This window comes from Furipterus horrens, unplaced genomic scaffold (assembly GCF_987537825.1).
Source record: "Furipterus horrens unplaced genomic scaffold, mFurHor1.1.pri manual_scaffold_2, whole genome shotgun sequence".
NCBI lineage: Eukaryota > Metazoa > Chordata > Mammalia > Chiroptera > Furipteridae > Furipterus > Furipterus horrens.
Genome location: NW_028327172.1, coordinates 125,821,818 through 125,841,522, shown reverse-complemented (window position 1 = coordinate 125,841,522; position 19,705 = coordinate 125,821,818). Strand labels below are relative to the sequence as shown.

Genomic DNA, 19,705 nt, shown 5'->3' with positions numbered 1-19,705 from the left:
CCCAGGAAGGACCACACCAAGACACATCATAATCAAAACGCCAAAGGTTAGGAATAAAGAGAGAATCTTAAAAGCAGCAAGAGAGAAGAGGAGAATTACCTACAAAGGGGTACCTATTAGACTGTCAGCTGCTTTCTCAAAAGAAACTTTGCAGGTAAGAAGGAACTGGCAGGAAATATTCAAAGTGATGAAAAGCAAAGACTTACAATCAAGATTACTCTATCCAGCAAGGCTATCATTCAGCATGGAAGGGCAGAGAAAGTGCTTCCCAGACAAAGTAAAGCTAAAGGAGTTCATCATCACCAAGCCATTATTAATAAAAATCTTAAAGAGAGTTATTTAAGAAAAAGAAGATCAGAATGATGAACATTAAAAAGAAAACAGTACCACAACTATCAAAAACAGAAGCTAGGGAATGGAAACAAAGGCAAACTAAGCAGACGAGAAAGGGAACAGAATCATAGGTGTGGGAAGCATGTGGGGGGAGGTCATCTGGGAGGCAGAAGGGAGAGAGGGAGGGAAATGGTGCAGGAATTAAAAGGCATAATAGGAGGGTGCAGAATGGACAAGGGTATATTGAGAAGAGCTTATATGCACAACCCATGGACATGGACTGGGGGGGATACTGCTGGAGGTAGAGGGGCTGCTGGGTGAATGGAAACAAAGGGAAAAGAAATTGGGACAACTATAACAGCATAATCAATAAAACATACAAAAAAAAAGAGAAAATATCCTCAATGTCACTAATCATCAAAGAAATGCAAATTAAAACCACAATGAGCTACCACCTTACACCTGTCAGAATGGCTATCAATAAATCAACAAACAAGTGCTGATGAGGATGTAGAGAAAAGGAAACCCTTATGCAGTGTTGATGGGAATGCAGATTGGTACAGCCACTGTGGAAAGCTGTATAGAATTACCTCAAAAAATTAAAAATGGGTTGCCTTATGAATCAACAATTTCACTTCTGGGAATTTATCTGAGGAAATCTGAAACACTAATTCAAAAGAATACAAGTGCCCCTATGTTCATTGCAGCATTATTTACAATAGTCAAGATTCGGAAGCAGCCCAAGTGCCCATCAGTAGATGAGTGGATAAAACGATGGCCCAGTTTACACAATGGAATACTACTCAGCCATAAAAAAATGAGAAAATTTTACCATTTGTGACAACATGGATGGACCTTGAGGACATTATGCTACGTGAAATAAGCCAGTCAGAAAAAGACAAATACCATGTGATTTCACTCCTATGTGGAATCTAATGAAAAAACTGAACTAACAAGCAAAATAGAGACAGACAGATTGAGAAGCAGGCTGACAGCCCTTGGGGCAGAGGTTAAGTGATGGAGGGATTGAGCTAAAAAGAAAAAGGACTCATGGATATGGACAACAGTGTGGTGATTGCAGGGAGCAGGGGGAGGGGATGGATGGACGTAAAAGAGGGTATAAGGGGAATAAATGGTAATGGAAAGAAATACAATAATTTTTTTAAATCTTCAGCTAATAAATGCATACATGATGATAGACTTGAATGTCCTCACTTTGAAGCACTAACCAAAAAATGGGTCAAGGCAATGATAAACAATAGCTTCTAAAGTCATTGTACAAAAGCTGATGGGAAACTTCATAATGGATGGACCAGTGGTCTTTCTTGCTCAGCCCAGACATTGCCTCAGCCCAGCTTCCACTGGCCCTGCTGAGGAATCTTAAGCATCACAAAAAGAACAAGAACCAGCCACCACATGCCCCCTGCTATGGTGGGTAGTAGTACATATTCAGTGTTCTTGCAAAAAAAATCTGAATCTGATCAGATTTCTAGGTCTAAACTACCTGTTCAAGGAAATGTAGGATCACATTAAATGACACCATGGCAATATAATCTGCAAAATCCAGAATGTGAACAATTCTACAAAACAAAGAATCTGGTTTCCTCAATAAACAAATGGCAAGAAAAAGTCCTGGCTTAGAAGCTAAAGTGGGGTCACAGCCAGGCATGTGAAAACCAGCAAGCAGTCAGAGCTGACGGCAAGAAAGAAGACAGAAAAATAATAAAGAGCCACTTCAGCCATTGAAAAGGCATTTCAAGTGGCAGCCGTTTGGTGTCAGGGGAAACCTGCATTAAAAATCCAGGTTCGCCTCAAACCCCTTCTATGCTTGCCCCAGTGGCATGTATCTTTGTAAATGTGATCCTAGTCATTAAGAAAATGTCAATAAATATCTATAAATATGTTAGAAATATTTAGCAATTCATATTTTACTAAGATTTCTATGAAAAATAAGGAGCTTTGGGAGTTTGAATTAATGTTTTAAGTATATAAAAAAAAAGATTGGAATTCTGTGTACTGTTGGTGGGAATGTAAAATGACACAGCCACTGTGAGAAACAGTATGGAAATTTCTCAAAAAATTAAAAACAGAATTGTCATATGATTCCGAAATTAACTTCAAAAGAACTGAGAGCAGGGTCTCAAATGGATGGACCAGGTTGGCAAGGCCCATACTGTTGATGAATCTTAAACATCACAAGCAGAATGCACATATTCATAGAAACATCATCTACAATAGCTAAAAATGGAAGCAACTCAAGTATTTATCAACAGATTAGTGAACTAGTAAACTGTGGTCTATGCATAAAATAGGGTATTATTTTTCCTTGAAGAGAAAGAAAGTTCCAACACACGCTACGACATGATTGAACCTTGAGGAAATCAGGCTAAATGAAATAAGCCAGTTACAACAGACAAATACTGTTTGGTTTCACTAAATGAGATAATTAGAGTAGTCAAAATAATAGAGACAGAAAGTAGAATTGTGGTTGCCAGGGGCTAGGAGCCATTATAGTTAAATGGGTATGGAGTTTCAGTTTTACACGATGAAAAGTGCTCTGGAGAAGATGGTGGTGACAGCTGCGTAACAATGTGAATGTCCTTCATGCCACTGAACTGTGCACTTAAGATGACTAAGATGATAAATTTCATGTTATATGTAGTTTACAACAATAAAAAGTTAGAAAAAATTATGTGGAAAAAATATTCACATATCTAGGAAGATTCTTTTCCGAATTACCAAAGGTTTACAGTAGACACTTCAGCAATAACCTAACGAAAATGAATCAGAGTCTCACCTGGGAAGTTTTACTCCACTACAGTCATCACTTCCAAAAGCAGGTACATCTCCAGGTGAAGGAAATTCTCCTTCATGAACTCTCAGAATTAAGGAAATTGTGCCTAAAATGGATGTGAAGTATTTTACACCAATGTTGATGATAGATACCTTCCATTTTCCAAACGATATGCTTTTGAAACTCTCTTATGAGCTTAAAACTTGAATCTACACTTAAGGAAATACAGAAGAAAGCAAAAATATTTGCACCTTAATAAAAAATAATGTCTGTGAGCAGTAAAACTAGCTGTAACATCACCAAAAGTTGAGCTTGAAATAATGTCATTCAGATTGTATACAGAAATGTTCTCATTGAAAAAAATGGGACAACTGTAATAGAACAATTTTTAAAAAAGAAAAAGGGAATAAAAATATGATAGAAACAAAAATAATGTAATAAAAACAAACAAAACAAACAAACAAATAAATAGCATTCTCACACTGGCTCTGCAATTCGTCCAACAGTATGAGTGTCAAGGCAGCCAGGAGAGCACTGCCGCCTAATTGGTTGAACCATGCCAACAAAAATGTGAGGTCAATTCTGTGTCTATTTTCTGCCACCCAGGGGAGAAGTGTGAGTGTGAGAGTGTGAGAGTGTGTGTTTATGTGTGTTAAGAGAGAGAGAGAGAGAGAGAGAGAGAGAGAGAGAGAGAGTCAGAGATTTTCTGAGTTCCTGAAATGGAAAAAATAATTTTAAGGAGAAATGAGATTTGGCCCCTCATCTGTGCAAATGAAACATTTAACCACCAAAAAGCCACCGATAGACAGTAATATCAAGTTACAGCCTTTCCCCAAATAAAAAATAAGACAAAATCTATCAAATGACAGAAAATAACAGAAGTATTTTAATAAGCTGGGGAGTCAGCATGGTGTTGCTTGGCTTGGGTTCAAATCTCAATTCCACCCTAGTGTGACCATGAACAATCACACCTAATTCACAGAGTTTTCATGAAGAGTAAAGGAGATAATATAGGTAAAGTCCAGAGTGGATAATTCTGTATATATCTCAATAGTTATGGCTCTTTCTATTATTTCTAAGAGCGAGACCACCGGTGGTGCTCTTCTGTTTTATTTTCTGTGCAGCAGCCCATGTGACTCCCAAATCTATCATTTCTAGCTCAGACCTGTTTCTTGAGATCTAGACCAATTTTTTTTTAAAAGAAAAAGACTCGGACATCATGAGAATGAAGCTGCAAAGACCTGCTACAGAGATAAGCTTCTGCAGAGAAAACCATTTAAAACATTGGGGATTAATTCAGAATATACAAAGGGAAGCAGCCCCGGTGAAGACTGTCTGACCGAGGCAAAAGCAGGGCTTACAACATGTAAGGAAGGCAACATGTACTTAGATAGTAAACATCTTTAGAACCTGTTCCTTTTGATATTATTTAGGGGATAGGGCCAAACAGAGTTTTGTTTTGTTTTTATAAGTAGGGTTTTTCCAACTACTATTAAATGTCCTCTGGGCACTGGGAGTACCATGGAGAGTTGTATTCCCTGTCCTCATCGAACTAAGGAAGTTTAGGAAGGCAGACATTTATGGCAAAGCGTGATCAAGGACCATGTGACAGAGGAAATCCGTTATTGTCCCAGAGTGTTCCTGCGCCTGCTGAGAGACTAGGAGGAGAACAGCCTGCCTTGGCTGCGGCACAGAATGTAAGGCAGAAAATAAGAGGTAAAGTTGAGAAACGAGCAGAGGACCCAGCGAACAGGTTGAATAAAGGGGCAATTGAGGATTGTCATTCAGTTTCAACCAAGGGATGACATCATTGGGTTCTCATTTTTAAAGAGTTATGCTCCCTGCAGGATTGAAAAGGGAGGCAGGATACAAATTAAGGGGACATTGGGAGGGAATTGCTGCCGTGGGAGGACCACTGGTTAGACTGCGCATGGTAGAATTCTCAGGACCCGCAGATCACCTTCTTGGGGTGAGAGTGGGAAGGAGAGAGGAAAGGGCAACTCCTAGATTTCTGCTGTGGGAGATGGAAGTGAGATGCCACCCACTGAGGTAGGTGCACTGGTTACAGAGAGGAGCTGGGGAGAAGGGACACAAAGCCGATTGGCCAGTTATGCCCTTTGCACCTGAAGCACTTGTAAGAAATTCAAGTAGGACTGCTTAGAAAGCAGGTATACATTTGGGCCTTGATATTTGCTGAGCCTGACCGCATACTTATGACATGCCCACTGCAGGGCCCTGAGCTTGGAGGGGACAGGGGCAGGCAGGTGTGGCCCAGAGGAGGGAGAGTGACAGCACTCAGGAAACCAGCCTGACAGTGAAACTGTGACTCCACCACCGAGACTTGGGCTCAACAGCAGGCTGTGAGGAGCTCCTTGCTAACCAGCCAATCTGCATCCACAAAACCAGGCATTGTTGAAACCAACAAATGAAGCTCCCTAGTGAAGCCTGTGATTTTACCTTTGGAAACCCGCTTTACCTGGCTGCTCCCTTTTGTATATTCTGAATAAATCCCCAGTGTTTTTAATCACTTGTCTCTGCAGCTTAACTCTGAAGTGAATCTTTGCAACTAAACTTTTATCATGCCTCAGTTTAAAAAAAAAAAAAAGAAAAAAGAAAAGTCCTAGATGTTAAGAAAGAGGCTCAGGCTAGAAATATATTGGGAGTCAAGTGGGCTGCTGCACAGGAAATAAAATAGGAAAATGCCCAGGTTGTATCGCCCTTAGAGATTAACAGTGCACCTAACCGTATAAGTGGTTCTGAGAAATCACTTGAGGAAAAAAAAATTTTTTTTAACTTTATTTAATCCAGTCTGTCTAAATCATTTGATCCTGAAATGTTTTTTTCCCAAATAACTTCATTAAATCCCACAGAGATAGTGTTTTGTAGAATGCTTTGATAAATGACAGTTTAGGCATGTTGTACAAAGTTTACTGATATTCTTAGGTGTTTAAATACTTACATTTTATAGCAAAAAGAATATCAACCAGGGTACATGATTTTTTTGTTATCTCCTTGTTAAAGCAGTTTTGCTACTAAATGCCTTGCAAACCAAACACTGCTACCTTCCACCTCAGGAAAGGAGCTCCAGTTGTAGGCCTGCCATTGGGAGGAACTCACCCTCCTCTAGAGAAGTATGTTTATAAATGTGAAGGATTTCAGGTACTTTAGAAGCTGATGAGAGTTATATACCATATCCCTAGGGGGACAATTACATATTTTTATCTACCACATACAATCAAGAGATTCACAGATGATAAGTCCCAGGTGAAGAATTCCTGCTCTAAAAGGCACGAAAAACAATTTAAACCTATTTCATAATGGCCAAAGTAACAGTGCTTTGAAATCAAAAGTCCTTTTTATTTTGGAGCATCTGTGAATTACATCCCTTGGTCAGTAACGGGAGACAGGAGCTCCACTGCCAACTGCCTTCTGGATTCAGGTTTGCCTGTAGTTCTGCAGCCAGCATTGACATTCCAACCAAATGCTACTGCATTATTTGCCACATTATTTGAAGCTGTTCTGTAATGAATCATTATAGATTTTCTTTTGAAATTCATGCTTTTAATTATCCTATTGGAACTCCCCATCAAGGAGGCTGAGTAATAGTGAAGGACTCTGAAGAGCTGAAGTGTTGATGGGAGAAAGAACACTAAACTGACAGATTGATCACCAGGAATTTTTCCCAACTCCATCATTAACAAGCTGTGAAATCCTAGAAAAGTCACTCTATTTCTCCAGTCTTCAGATTTCTCAGCTATGCAATGAGTACAATAATTGCTGACATTTTGTCTCACAGTGTTGCCGTGACAAACCAACAAGATAACGCCCATAAAAAAAAGCTTCGGAGACTCTGAGGTTACATATAAATATAAGAGATGGTGATGAGGATGAGGCTGGACACATTTGTAACTACTATGAATGAGACTCATGGTTATTTATTCAGTCAAAGTAGTCGTTGGTTCTCATTTTGTTATGAGTCATCACCACTTGGGCAATGAATCTGATGACAACGTGAGTCAAAATTTCCCCTGGAAGGTATCTGGTGTAAGGTCACCACCTATTTTATAGTGTTGCCACAAGGTTGTTGCTATTTAATGTTGTTCTCTAACCCAGAGTGGAATTATTTCCTACAACTCTTGTTTTCTAAATTCAAGTAAATTAATTTTTAAGATTACCTTATTTGAATAAGTGCTTCATCACTTGGAATTTATTTTATTGTTGGCAATTCCTTATTACTTGCATGAAAAGCATAGTCATTATCAGATAAAACACATTCACACTATTAGTTACCTTCGTAAGGATATAAGAAATAATAATGTCAGTTTTCCCTAGATTCTATCCTTCCTTCAGAAACTGCACACCTGTTCTCCTATTCAGTCCCCACAGCTCTCTTCAGGACAGGTATGAACACATTTATGTACAAACTGTGTCAGAGACTCAGAGTCCATTTCCCAGTGGCATCCAACAGTTAGGAAGAAGAGAAAGCAAACGTTTCCATCTCTGCTTCAAAACCTCACATGGCCAGCGGGGATAAAATTAAATATATTTGAAAACCTTCTTAAAATAAAACTTTTACATAAAGTAAATGTTAGTGTAACATCATTTTTGTGTTATGTAAGTCATATTGAGTCTACCTTTAAAAAAAAAAGTACATGTTAAAGAATTCAAATGTAGAAGACTACATTTAAAGATAGAAATTTGAGACTGTAACAAGATTCAGTCAATCCATTCATTTTACTAACATTATCTAAAAATAATTTATAATAAATAGAAAACTACTGAATATGGGATGGTTTAAACAAACAAATAAATAAGTAACATGGTCCCTGCCTACACGGTATTTATAATTAAGTGGAAGGAAAATTAAAAAGAAAGCAAAGTAATATGTAATTACACCTTGCAATGAGTTCAATGACAGTTGTACTGAAAAAAAAAATAGGAAGGGAGGGGCCCACTTTGATTGGATGCCCAGAGAAGGCCTATCTGAAGACATGACATTTAAGCTCAGAGCTGAAGAGAAGTCTAGGCAGAGAGAAGAGTGACTGCAAAAGCATAAAGGCTTGAAGGAGCCAGGCATTCTGAGGAGCTAGGGGAAGACCCGACTTAGAGTCCAGCCAGCAGAGGAGGAGGAGAGTGCTAGATCAGGGTGGTCAAATATTGATAGGCCTGGCAAAATATTACATTTCAATCTAAATGCAAAGGGAAGCATTTGAGATCTGACGAACTATTTAAATACAAGAGGAGAAAAGAGAAGAATTAACTGAGTGGCTACTACAATAGGACAGAAATGCCGGTTGTCTGGACTGTCGGGGTGGCAGTGGAGGAGAGAAGTGGTGGAGAGGACTTCAAGGTAGATGGGAAATTAAGGATGAGGCAGTGGGAGAAATCAAGAATAACTCCAATGTGCCTGGCTTGAGCAAATGGACAGGGGGCAACTAAGTGCCAGATCCTGTTCAAGGTCAAAGATTACTCACCAGATGCCCAAGCATCATGCTCCACCTTGGGCTGCAGGAATGGGTGCACTACTCTAATTCCAGCAGGTGGTGCAAAGGATGAATTGAGGTTAATTCTAACCATATTCTTCCCAGTGTATTTGTTAGCTATCCAAATTGTCTTCTTTCTCCATGTTGAATAGAAGATACGGTCACCAAAAAGGGACATTGCAAACAAATTGTGCCTAAAAAAAAAAAAAAAACAAACAGGAAAAAAAAGCATAAAGTATGGCAGAATATATCTTCCTGGGCTTATTAAAGTTTCACTTCATTTCAATTTATTGGCTGAATTGTAATCACCTACCTTTTCGATTGTTTTTCTTTTAGGTTTAGAAACAACTATTAAGTTTAACATTTTATTTATGTAGTCATAATCTGAATTAATAGGATCTAATTTCTAGCTACAGATTCATTGTCTCATTCTTTTGCTAATCAGCAAACAAGAGAAATGGAAAGAAAATAGAAAATAGGGAAGAAAATTGGAACAGGACTTGTGACTTTGTCCATTTCACACATGACTAATTTCTGCCTCTTGTCAAAGGCTGGGGAGTCTGTTACTGGCACGATAACAAATCAAATGTGGACGACTTCACATGTGCATGCATAACAATTCCAAAAAGAATAACTATAACCAACATGTGAAAATTCATTATATGCCAAATACTCTGTTAATGATTTTTGTTTATTTACTTAACTTTCACAATAACCTCAAGAAATAGGTACTATTATTATCCCCATATTATAAAAACTGAGGATAAGAGAAGTCATGAAATCTGCCCACAGTGATTTGTGTATAAACAGTAAATCTGGGACTTGGACTCAAGGGTCCAAAATTTGTACTAAACCACTATATTGGTTTAACTGGGAAAAGTACAATTAACTTATCTATCACACGAACTTCAAATGGCAATTGCTTTGTTTTACACCCCAAACAAAACTTACTGTGTAAGGTGTTTGCTGAAATGGACAGAACCTCCAGCATAATCACATGAACAAATACGAGAATTGCTTCCCTCTGTGTTGTACTGAATCCAAAAGAGCCGTTTATCGAGCACATCCAACGACATAGCTGCTATTTTCTCTGACGTCTCTAACAAAATCTTCACTTCAACACCATTGAGATCTGCTCTGTGAAGGCTTCCGGCCACCTCTGAAGACCAAAATATAAACCTGTGGGCAAACACCTTAATTAGACACATAAATGAATGTAAGGTCACTCGAATGGCCAACTCTCTCCGTGTTTCCACAGTCCCCAGGTGTCTGCACAGGACAAGTTTGACTATTTTGAATGAAAATCCAATTCAACAAATACTTATTGCCCTGTTATAGATTTTCAATGTGATTTCAAGTGAGAGGAGAATTATGCTTCTAGAGCAGGGAGCCATGGTAGTCGGGAGCGCTATTTGTAGAGGGAGTCTGCTGTGATTCAAATCCAGGTAAACGTCCTATTAGAAACAGTGTTTTGTACTATAAAAGAGGGCCTCGGTCTCAATAAGAAAGTCCCTTTAGGTCAAATGTTGTGATTCTATGAACTTTCATCTGAAAACGGCAGAATTTACCTTTCGACTGGATCAACTGCTACATTTGCAGGACATTTTAAGGTGCTTAAGAGAACACGGGAATTGTTTCCTTTCATATCTGTTACTGTAATGATTCCTTCCTGTTGATTTGACCAGATAAGTTCTTCATTTATCCAATTTATTGCCATTCCTGAAACATTTTTCTCTATATTGCATACTCTCTGTAAAAATCAAATTTCAAAATTGTTATTAATATTTCCCCATTCACAACAAAGTTGTTTCTATAAAAGCCTGTTCTTTTAAATACTTGTCATTATTGTGCATTCCCCAAATTATTTTAATGATAAAATAACCATAGCTACAGTGCCATTGTTTTGACACAGTAGTGTTAACCTTCCCATGTGAATCCTTCTAAGCATAGTATTAATAGCACAGCTTTGAAGTGGAAAGTTATTCTATACTTATTAAAATTAGGCAACCAGCCATGATTTAGTAATAATTTCAACTATAGTTAACAGTGGAATTTTGATGCTACCTTAAAACTAGTTTATTCAAATCCGCTTGCTAATGGAATTGCCCAGATTCTCACCTGAATCCAGTTCCAAGCTTTATTAAATTCTGGCAAGATTCCCATGGAGTCTGCACAGAGCTCTGACTTAGATGAGTTTCTCATTAGGGCCCTGCTTTTCCTCTGGCCCCACTTTCTCCATCAGGCCCCACCCTTTCTACACTCTCCAATGCCCTTGCAGTATGACCCTCTGACCCAAAGAGCAAGGCTTCTCTTTCTGTCTCTTGGGCAGTGTTTCTTGCTCTCTCATTTGAAAACAACCCGACAAAAATCTGTTATCTCCTAATTCCATGTGTGCAGGTAAACCGGTCTTCTTCGAGGGTGGAGTGTGGGAGATGGGGAGAAGCCCTGATCTGTATGGTTGCAGATATCCACGGTGTAAATATTCCCATCATTACTGATTTCCAGCTACTGACCTGACTGCACTGAACACGTCTGGGTAGAGATCTAACATTCTCATGAGCCTATACTATGCCTACATCTCAAACAGAGTAATCTGGGCAGTCCATTTAACCAATTGCTAATATATTAATATATAGCTCACGCAAGTAAGTTGTTTACATTTTAACAGCTGTCCTTTATAAACAAGGTTTTAACCCAAAGGCAGGAATATCATAGTGGATTTTAGGCATTGAGCCAATCCTTTCCTAATGACTTGACATAAATTCACAAATGTTTAACTTCTTTTTCATAGTCTGTGACAGGAAACCATCCAGATTCTTAGATTTAAGATTTTGAAACAATTCTACAGATGGCTAGAGAATAATGAGTAGCTGTCCTTGTTAAAAGTGAGATTAGCAAGTATTAAAGATATGATAAAACAGATTAGCACCTAATTGAAGTTTTTCAGAATAACTGAAAAGAGAAGGTTTGGTTTAAAAAAAAACAAACAGTGGGCACTTTGTGCTGGGACTAAAAGCTTAAGGTTTCTCAAGTCACACGCTCTTTGTAATCTATCTCTCAGGAATAGAAAGAACATTCCTCCTGGGACTTATTTAAGTGTTCTACCAGTTAAAAAAAAAGATTAAAGATCTTTTCTGTGTACTTGAAGCAAAATACTTTACATCTATCTGCTTTATTATTTTTTTGAGAATGCAAGCACCTTGAGAATACAAAGAAAAATGTTTTTCTTCATAAATATAAGGTGCCAAAACCCCCAACAGATATTTTAGATAGATTAAACAAGGTTTCTCAACCTCAGCATGATGGACATTTGGGGCTGAATAACTTTTTGTCGTAGGGATTGTCTTGCATATGGTAGGATGTTTAACATCATCCCTGGCCTCTGCTCACTAGATGCCAGCCACATGTCTTCCCTTCGCCCCAGTCCAGTTATGACAACCAGAAATGTTGCGAGACATTGCCAAATAACTCCCGAGGGGCAAAATTTTCCCCAGCTGACAACCATGGGAGTAAAAAATAGTTACATAAATAATCTGCTTTAACCATAAAATGATATGACAATTAACAGACATATTTTCAAAATTACATTGACATCCTCACTTTCTAGTTTTGGGAGCTTCTGAATATCAATACCATATTCATGGACTTATTTAATAATATGCCACAGATGCAGATTAAATAAATACCTACAAATGCCACACACACATTCAAATTATGATATAACTTTCATTTATCTGTATGTTACTAATTAACTATATCATGTTTTTCAGCTTATATAAAAGTTCATCAAATACTTTGGGAATTGGTACTTTACCTCTTGCCTTGTCCCATTCAGAAAAACTCTTTGCAAAAGTTGTCTTTCTAGATCTACCCAATAGATTCTTTCCTGGTTGTAATGAAAATCCATGATCACTGACATGCCAGCATCTGTCACCAATTTGCCATGATTGGTTCCTTCCAGGTCAATTCTTAAGATACTATTTCCATGAGAAAAGATTAAGAAGGGTACAGGACCTGAGTGGGAAGAAAGAAACCAAACTGTGTACTTTTAATGCTATTTTATCTGATATAGACAAAATACTTCTCCATAACAACTAACACCGTATTATTAATTTTTAAGTCTTGGTTTTTTTATATTTTAAATGAAGACTATTATATAGAGAACAAAAAGTTTCTATACTTGTTCACAATTAACTTTGTAAGTTATCTTCTCCACAAATAGTAAAAGATGAACATTGCTCAATTATGAAGAAAGAACTATTTGAAGAGAAAAGCACTTTCTTCCCTTATATATAAAATGACACTTTAGATTCAAAAGAAACAACCTACAGTAGTCTATTGTGGAAAGGGTCTATATGAATGTAAAAGTTAATTATGTAAATTAGAAATAATATTACAGATATTATCACTTCCGAAAAGTACCCCCTCACACCTTTAATCTTACTCATGAACAGAGCCTTCAGGGTAATGACATGGAACAAGGTGGTGAAAACTAGCAGTCTTCAGTGGAAGCAGGAAAAATTGAAGTGCTGTCCCATGAAAGCTTTTATAGGACAGGACCCCAGGTATAAGGGGGGTCCTGTCCTACTTCAGGTGGTGGCCACCTACCCACTCTGACTCCCAAGCACTTACTACCTTTCTGAGAACCTGACACCTCTCTTTGGAAACTGCAGTATAAATTACTGGCTGATTCCACAGAAAGCTTGCCTTTGATGCTGCAAGATGCTGCCAGGGAGTAGTTTAACCTCCTGCAGCCAGGTTAGTTTCCTTGGTCTCTTCCCTCTGAAGGTGAGGAGACTCCTGCCACTCTGCCTTTAGATAATTATGGAACCACTAGGATGAGTGGGGGATTGGAGACAATTCCAACATATTCTTGCTTCCCTGCTGGGCATACTCCATTCTGTTTTCACATTAGAGTTTAATACCTTTATATGACATGATATATGTATTTATTGTTCCAAGTATTAAGATGATGGATTAACAACATTTTACTAAGGGATTATGTTCTACAGTCAGAAAATAAGAACTCTATTTTAAAGGGTATGTCAGAATAGAGACACAAGAGGAAGAAAGAAGATTATTAGAGTTTGAAATAGGTGCCAGCATAAATTTCTAAGAGAATTAGTTCAAATCACTCTTCTTGTATCTTTTGCATAACACCCCCCTACCCCGCCCAGATGTGTAGGAGAGCCCTTTGCTCATTGCCATCCCAACAGTAAAATCAGAGGAATCCTAAAGGAAATGGAAAGGGCATTGGGCTGAGAGCCAGCAAGCTCCATTAGTTTCTCAGGGCATCTCACAGGACCTCTGTGCCTGTATCAAAGAATTATTGGGGAAAACAAATAAAATCACAGGTGTGAAAATATTTAATTAATTGTGGAGCACTACACAAATGTGATTCGTCATTGCTTATTCCCACAGCCAAATTCTCACTATATAGGCTTGTGCTACAGTTCAGATTTGAACCTATGGACTAGAATATTAGCATAGCTCCTCTCTCCCATAGCAATGTGTCATGGAGAAAGGGAAGGCGACAGGAAAAGACATCCTTGACCAAGAGCTAATTTGTGGGCTACAAATTGCTGTGGAGTCCTCTCTTTGAAATGAGTATCAGGCATTCTCTATAAACTAAATAAATGTTCCCAACATATATTATTAATTTCCTAATACATTGCTACATTGATTTAAAAGTATAACTAAATAGGAGATTTCCAGGTTAAAATAAAGGAGAAAGGAAAGGTACTCTAAACATTTTAGTCAGAAGATAGCAGTACGTAATAGACACTCAATTTTTTTAAATAAACAAAGTAACTAATGAAGAAATAATTGTATTTTGTTTATTTGCCTGGGCTTTTACCAAACAAAACAAAACCAAAGACACTAGCAGATCTAGCAAATTAATAAGAGCAAAGTTTATCCTATGGTAGTTATTTTACTAACATAACAGCAACAACAGACTTTCCCCTCCTGGTCTCCTTTATCTTTAATATAACACCATGAGCTAAATAGGCCAGATTTGACTGCCAATAAGTAAAAGAGAAAAGAAAAATCTGAAGAATACTTCGATCCATTAAAATGCAAACCATAGCATTAACTTCAGTAACTTTTCAAAAAATGAATAAAGACTATTTATAAAATAGTAAGTGTGAATTAACAAATTCTATCCTCAGATTTTTCCTATTCACAGTGAATCATAGCATCTAGGCTTTATCATAGCCTCTTAGAACTGGAAGCTCCTAGTTATTACCTAATTAAGTGTTTCCCCAAATTATTTCTTCAAAAGAGTCTCACAGGGTACTGTGTGTGTGTGTGTGCTTGTGTGTGTGTCTTTTATAGATCCCTTCCCTTGAGAGTCCAATTCAGTGTGGCTAGGCTAAGGGCTAAGAATCTATTTTTTGAATAGACACTCCAGGAGGATTCTTACATTTTGGTGAATTTGGATATCATAGATCTAGTTCAGATGAGAAAATTTAATAAAACTCCCCCAAGTCCCACTGCTAGTTAGTAGTAGAGTTGGAATTAGAACCCAGATACCAAGCTCCCAATCCAGCACTCTTCCTGCTTTGGTCTGGGCTGTCATATGTCAAGATGCTACCATTTTCATTTATTTATGTAACTGATTTTAATTCCATCTCCATTGAAACATTGTTCATTTTTCCTGCATTGTCAGCATCATTTTATGTAAACCAGGACCTGGACTGAGTATCAATATTTGTAGACATGAAATGCAATATGATCTAAAAGAAAATTAAAGACTGTGAATTAGGCTTGGTGAAATAATCACTATTCTGTACATCACTGGAAATGATAAACAAGTTAGTATTTTTCTCAGACCTGTCAAAGACTATAAACAATGGTGTGTGGTACATGTGGGGATTTGAATGCCAGGAGGGTGTGCATGTTTGAACAGCGAAACTTTCCCACATCAAAACCTGCAGCACTTATTTTGGGTGCAGTTCAGCAAGAGGAAAGTACATAGAAAATAAAACATTATTCCTAAGGAATACAACCCCAAAGACAGCAGACAGGTCACAGGAAACCATTTGGAACTTCTGACTTCTCAACCTAGGGTTTAGGAGGAGATCTTCAGGAAATACAATGGAGCCCAGAATGTTTGGAGCAAAGTGAAGATTCTTATTAGTGACTACCAAGAACTGGAGCCTCCATGGCTCAGAGGTCGGTTACAAAAAAGCAGGCTTTGATTGAAGTGGAGGGCAGACACAGACTATTTCACAACAGGCCCTTCTTCATCTGCTCTGAGTCTATGGGAGTGGGAAAGGAAATAGACCGTCTTCTGCAGGCCTGGGGGCAAAGGCTCATTGGACATAGTTAACACATAAGTGGTACTGACAACCAGATTAACAAGAAATCTTAGTCTTCTCTCAGGCTGACACTGCCACCTACCCTCACCAGCACAGGTTCCTGATTTAAATCTGGAGACAGGCTGAAGGCTCACGGAACAGAGTAAAAAGGGAGCTCTGGCCCTGGCCGGGAAGCTCAGTTGGCTGGAGCATCATCCCGGACACCAAAAGGTTGCGGGTTTGACTCCTGGTCAGGGCATGTGCCTACGTTGCAGGTTGGATCCCCGGAAGGGGCACCTATGGGAGGCAACTGATGGATGTTTTTTTCTCACATCTCTGTCTAAAACCAGTAATTATATTCTCAGGTGAGGATTAAAAAACACTAAAAAAGAAAAGAAAATGGACTCCTGAAGAGGAGTCAATGACCTCACGAAAAAAGAATGTAGACTTAAAACAGATGGACCTGATAGAAGAAAGCCTGATGCCTCTTCACACTGCTCCTACAAGAAGGCCCTCCTTCCTCTCAAGGGGCTGACACAAATGATATCTTGGGTTTTATGAAATGCAGAAAGTTTTATTTCACTCTAAAAGACTATCTCCATTTCCTTTTTTCAATTATGATACTTAGAAGGGAACACATTTGCTTCTTGAACAATCATACCCTTCTTCTCAGCTTATTCACGAGTGCCAAAATTCAGGCAGGTGAGAAAGAAAGATACCAGGTGACTCAGAAATAGTACGTTCAGAAAGGGGAGGCAGGAAATGTACATTTAAATCTTAATTCCATAAAACAAGCTCTGGTGCTCAATTTTGTTTCCTGAAAATTGTGAATGAAGATTGCTACCCTAGTCCTGGAGTGGTAGAAATGTGTCATTTGAAGCAGAATTAGCCCCTACCTGGCCTTCATATCAACTGCATCCTCATTCTCAAGCTTAATAAGAGGCCTGCTCCCAGGTTCTCAGGACAGTAACTGAGACTAGCAGGTTCTACACAACTGCTTTTTTTCAACAGGACTTCTCAGAGGCTTTAACAGGCTCTTACACATTTTGACTCTCAAAAAAAGGTGGGTGGTGAATGGCATCAGAAGAGTAATAGCCAACGTTTGTGTGTTATCTCTGGGGTCACATGTTGAAAGTGTTATTTTATTTCATTGGGTAAACTATAGGAGGTTGAGGCTCTCAGCATCTTCATTTTACGGAAGAAGAAACTGACATTTAGAGCAGTTAATTGCTAGAGTCACATGGCCAATAAGTAACAAAGTGAAAGTTTAAAGTCATGTCTTTCTGATTACAGATTCTAGCTTTTAAACACCATGTTACATGTCACAAATTGAATTCACCTGAAGCTGTTACTGTTTAGCATCTTGTACTTCAACTGTGTCAAGGAACCCCATTCAGGAAACCCTGTTCTAGCCATGTTCATCCTACCCATGTTCCAGGAACTGATTAGAAAGTGGGTCCCTTTAAGTGGAATTTCTTATAATTACATCAACCTGGATAATTTTGTATCTAATTCCATAATATATTGCATCCCAATACAATGTATTCCTTGCGTTGCTTGGCTAATGGCCCCTTTCTCCATCTTCAAAACCAGCAGCGTATCATCTTCAATTCTCTCTCTGCTTCCCTTGCCTTCTTCCTCCTTTGACACTATTGCCTTCCTCTTATAAGGACATTTAGGATCCACCTAGATAATCCGGGATAATGATCCCATCTCAGACAGCTTTTGGGAAGTCCCTTTTATTATGTAAGGTAACATTGACAGGTTTCAGAAACTAAGACATAGACATATTTGGAGGCTACATTCAGCCTACAACTGTTAAAGATGTTCAGCATCTCTCCATAGACTTCTTTACCATCTGTGTATCCTCTTTGGTGAAGCATGTGCTTAAATCCTTTGCCCACTTTTAACTAGGTTATTTATTTTCTTCTTGTTGCATTTGAAAGAATTTTTTAAAAATATATTTTGGATACAAGCCCTTTGTCAGATATGTAATTTGCAGATGTTTTCTTCCAACATGTAGCCTGTCTTTTCAACATCTGACATTGCCTTTGGCAGAGCAAATGCATTCATTTTGATGAGGTACAATTTATCAGTTTTTTAAATATCATGTTTTTGGTGTCATTCCTAAGAACTAAGAACTCTTACTTAATCCCAGGACATAGATTCTTCTTATGTTTTCTTTTAAAAGTTTTGTAGTTTTACATCTTCAATTTAGATCTGTGGTCCATTTTGAGTTAATCTTTGTATTAGGTGTGCAATTTAGTTTGAGGTTCATTATTTTGTTCATGGATACCTAATTGATCCAACATCATTAGTTGAAATGACTATCCTTTCTCCATTGAATTGCTTTTGCACCTTCATCAAAGATCAAATAACCATATTCGTATAAGTCCATTTCTGGACATTCTAGGGCATCTCATTAACTTATGTGTCTATCTCCTGACTAATAACACAGTTCAGTATAACTTTTTAAAAAACCTGGTTGAAAGTTCCATCTGTTTCGATTACTTAGTCTTTGATAGATGTTATAGACAAAAAAAAAAAAAAAAAAAAAAGCATTTCACAATTATATCTACATCAAGTGAAAAAATGTTTCACTGGCTGTATGTATAAAAATCTCAAAATATACTCTTTAATTAAATCCATCAATTACTCACAAGTTTTGTTGATTTAGACTAGCAAATTTCTATCTTTCTAGATTTTAATCAGTAAATGCAAACTAACCAGAAAGTATTGTATTTTATATTTTTATTTTTTTTTAATAGTTTTAATTCATTTCTCTCCACATTACAAGGTGTCAGTCAGGCAGTGGGATGTGCCATGCTCCACATTACAAAACTGAGCCTGAAATTGCTGATATCAAAGTATGCATCTGTGACACTGTAAAAAACTACGTTTGCTGCGCGCTCTTACAACAGGTATAAAAGTAATAAATATTTACACCCCTGTCCTTCCCCAACACAAACACTCAGGGGTCGAGGCCCTAGGAAGAGGGGCTGGCCCGCACAAGGTCTGTGCACACAGAAGCCCCTTGGACCCGTGAGTGCAGGACTACACAAGGTGAGGGAGACATTAAAACTCAGTGGCTGTTGTTGCACATTAAGGCAGCCCAAAATCTAAAAACTTTGGTCCAAAATTTAAGAGGCCCTGTCCTCCCAGACAGAGGACAGGTTAGGTGTAAGGCATCTGGAGGTTTCAGGCCTGGGGCTTGCTAGGAAGAACCCAGCTCCTCAGTGGCCACCACTGTGTCTGGCCTAGAAACTAGACCCTGCCCTACAACTTAAGTATAAGGAATAAAAGTAAAAGTACAGTACACAAGATCATGTAAGGAGAAAATTAAGATTATCCTCATACGAGTTTTATCATCTTGTTATGTAAAAGATTACTCAAACTATTTCTTTTGCATATAAATTGGTCAACCGAAGTATTGCTAGGCACAGCCGTCTGCAGCTGCATCAGAGGACAATACGGAGATTTACGATGAAACAATGCTTTCAACTGAAGAAACCCCAGGGACACACCCTTGGGGTCTTGTCCCAGGAGGGGCACCTCAAGCCAGGAGTGGGGAGAATCACACACTCAATTAAATAAAGGGTTGGGGTGTCAGCAGACCCTGCAGCTGGCAGCCTCCTGCCATGCCAGGCACATGGTCCCTGTGGGAGGCTGTCCCCTCAGTCCCCAAACCTGTAAGCATCTGCCACGGCAAGGAGGCTCTGCCAGGGCAGTGGGTTTTAAGGCACAAGAAAGCCAAGTGGAGGTTTGGGACGCCCACCCCGCAGGCTGCAGAAGGC

At 38.4% G+C, this 19,705-nt stretch overlaps 1 protein-coding gene across 1 annotated transcript in view; it reads right to left on the bottom strand.

Moving 5' to 3' along the window:
- EGF (epidermal growth factor) overlaps positions 1 to 19,705 on the bottom strand; it is a 93,729-nt gene that overhangs the window by 59,485 nt on the left and 14,539 nt on the right. Inside the window, exons 2-5 of the mRNA XM_090266415.1 lie at positions 12,425 to 12,624; positions 10,179 to 10,360; positions 9,562 to 9,789; positions 8,602 to 8,804 (exon numbers count right to left, since the gene is read on the bottom strand). Coding sequence (XP_090122541.1) covers positions 8,602 to 8,804; positions 9,562 to 9,789; positions 10,179 to 10,360; positions 12,425 to 12,624 — 813 coding nt within the window. The remainder of the gene's footprint in view (positions 1 to 8,601; positions 8,805 to 9,561; positions 9,790 to 10,178; positions 10,361 to 12,424; positions 12,625 to 19,705) is intronic.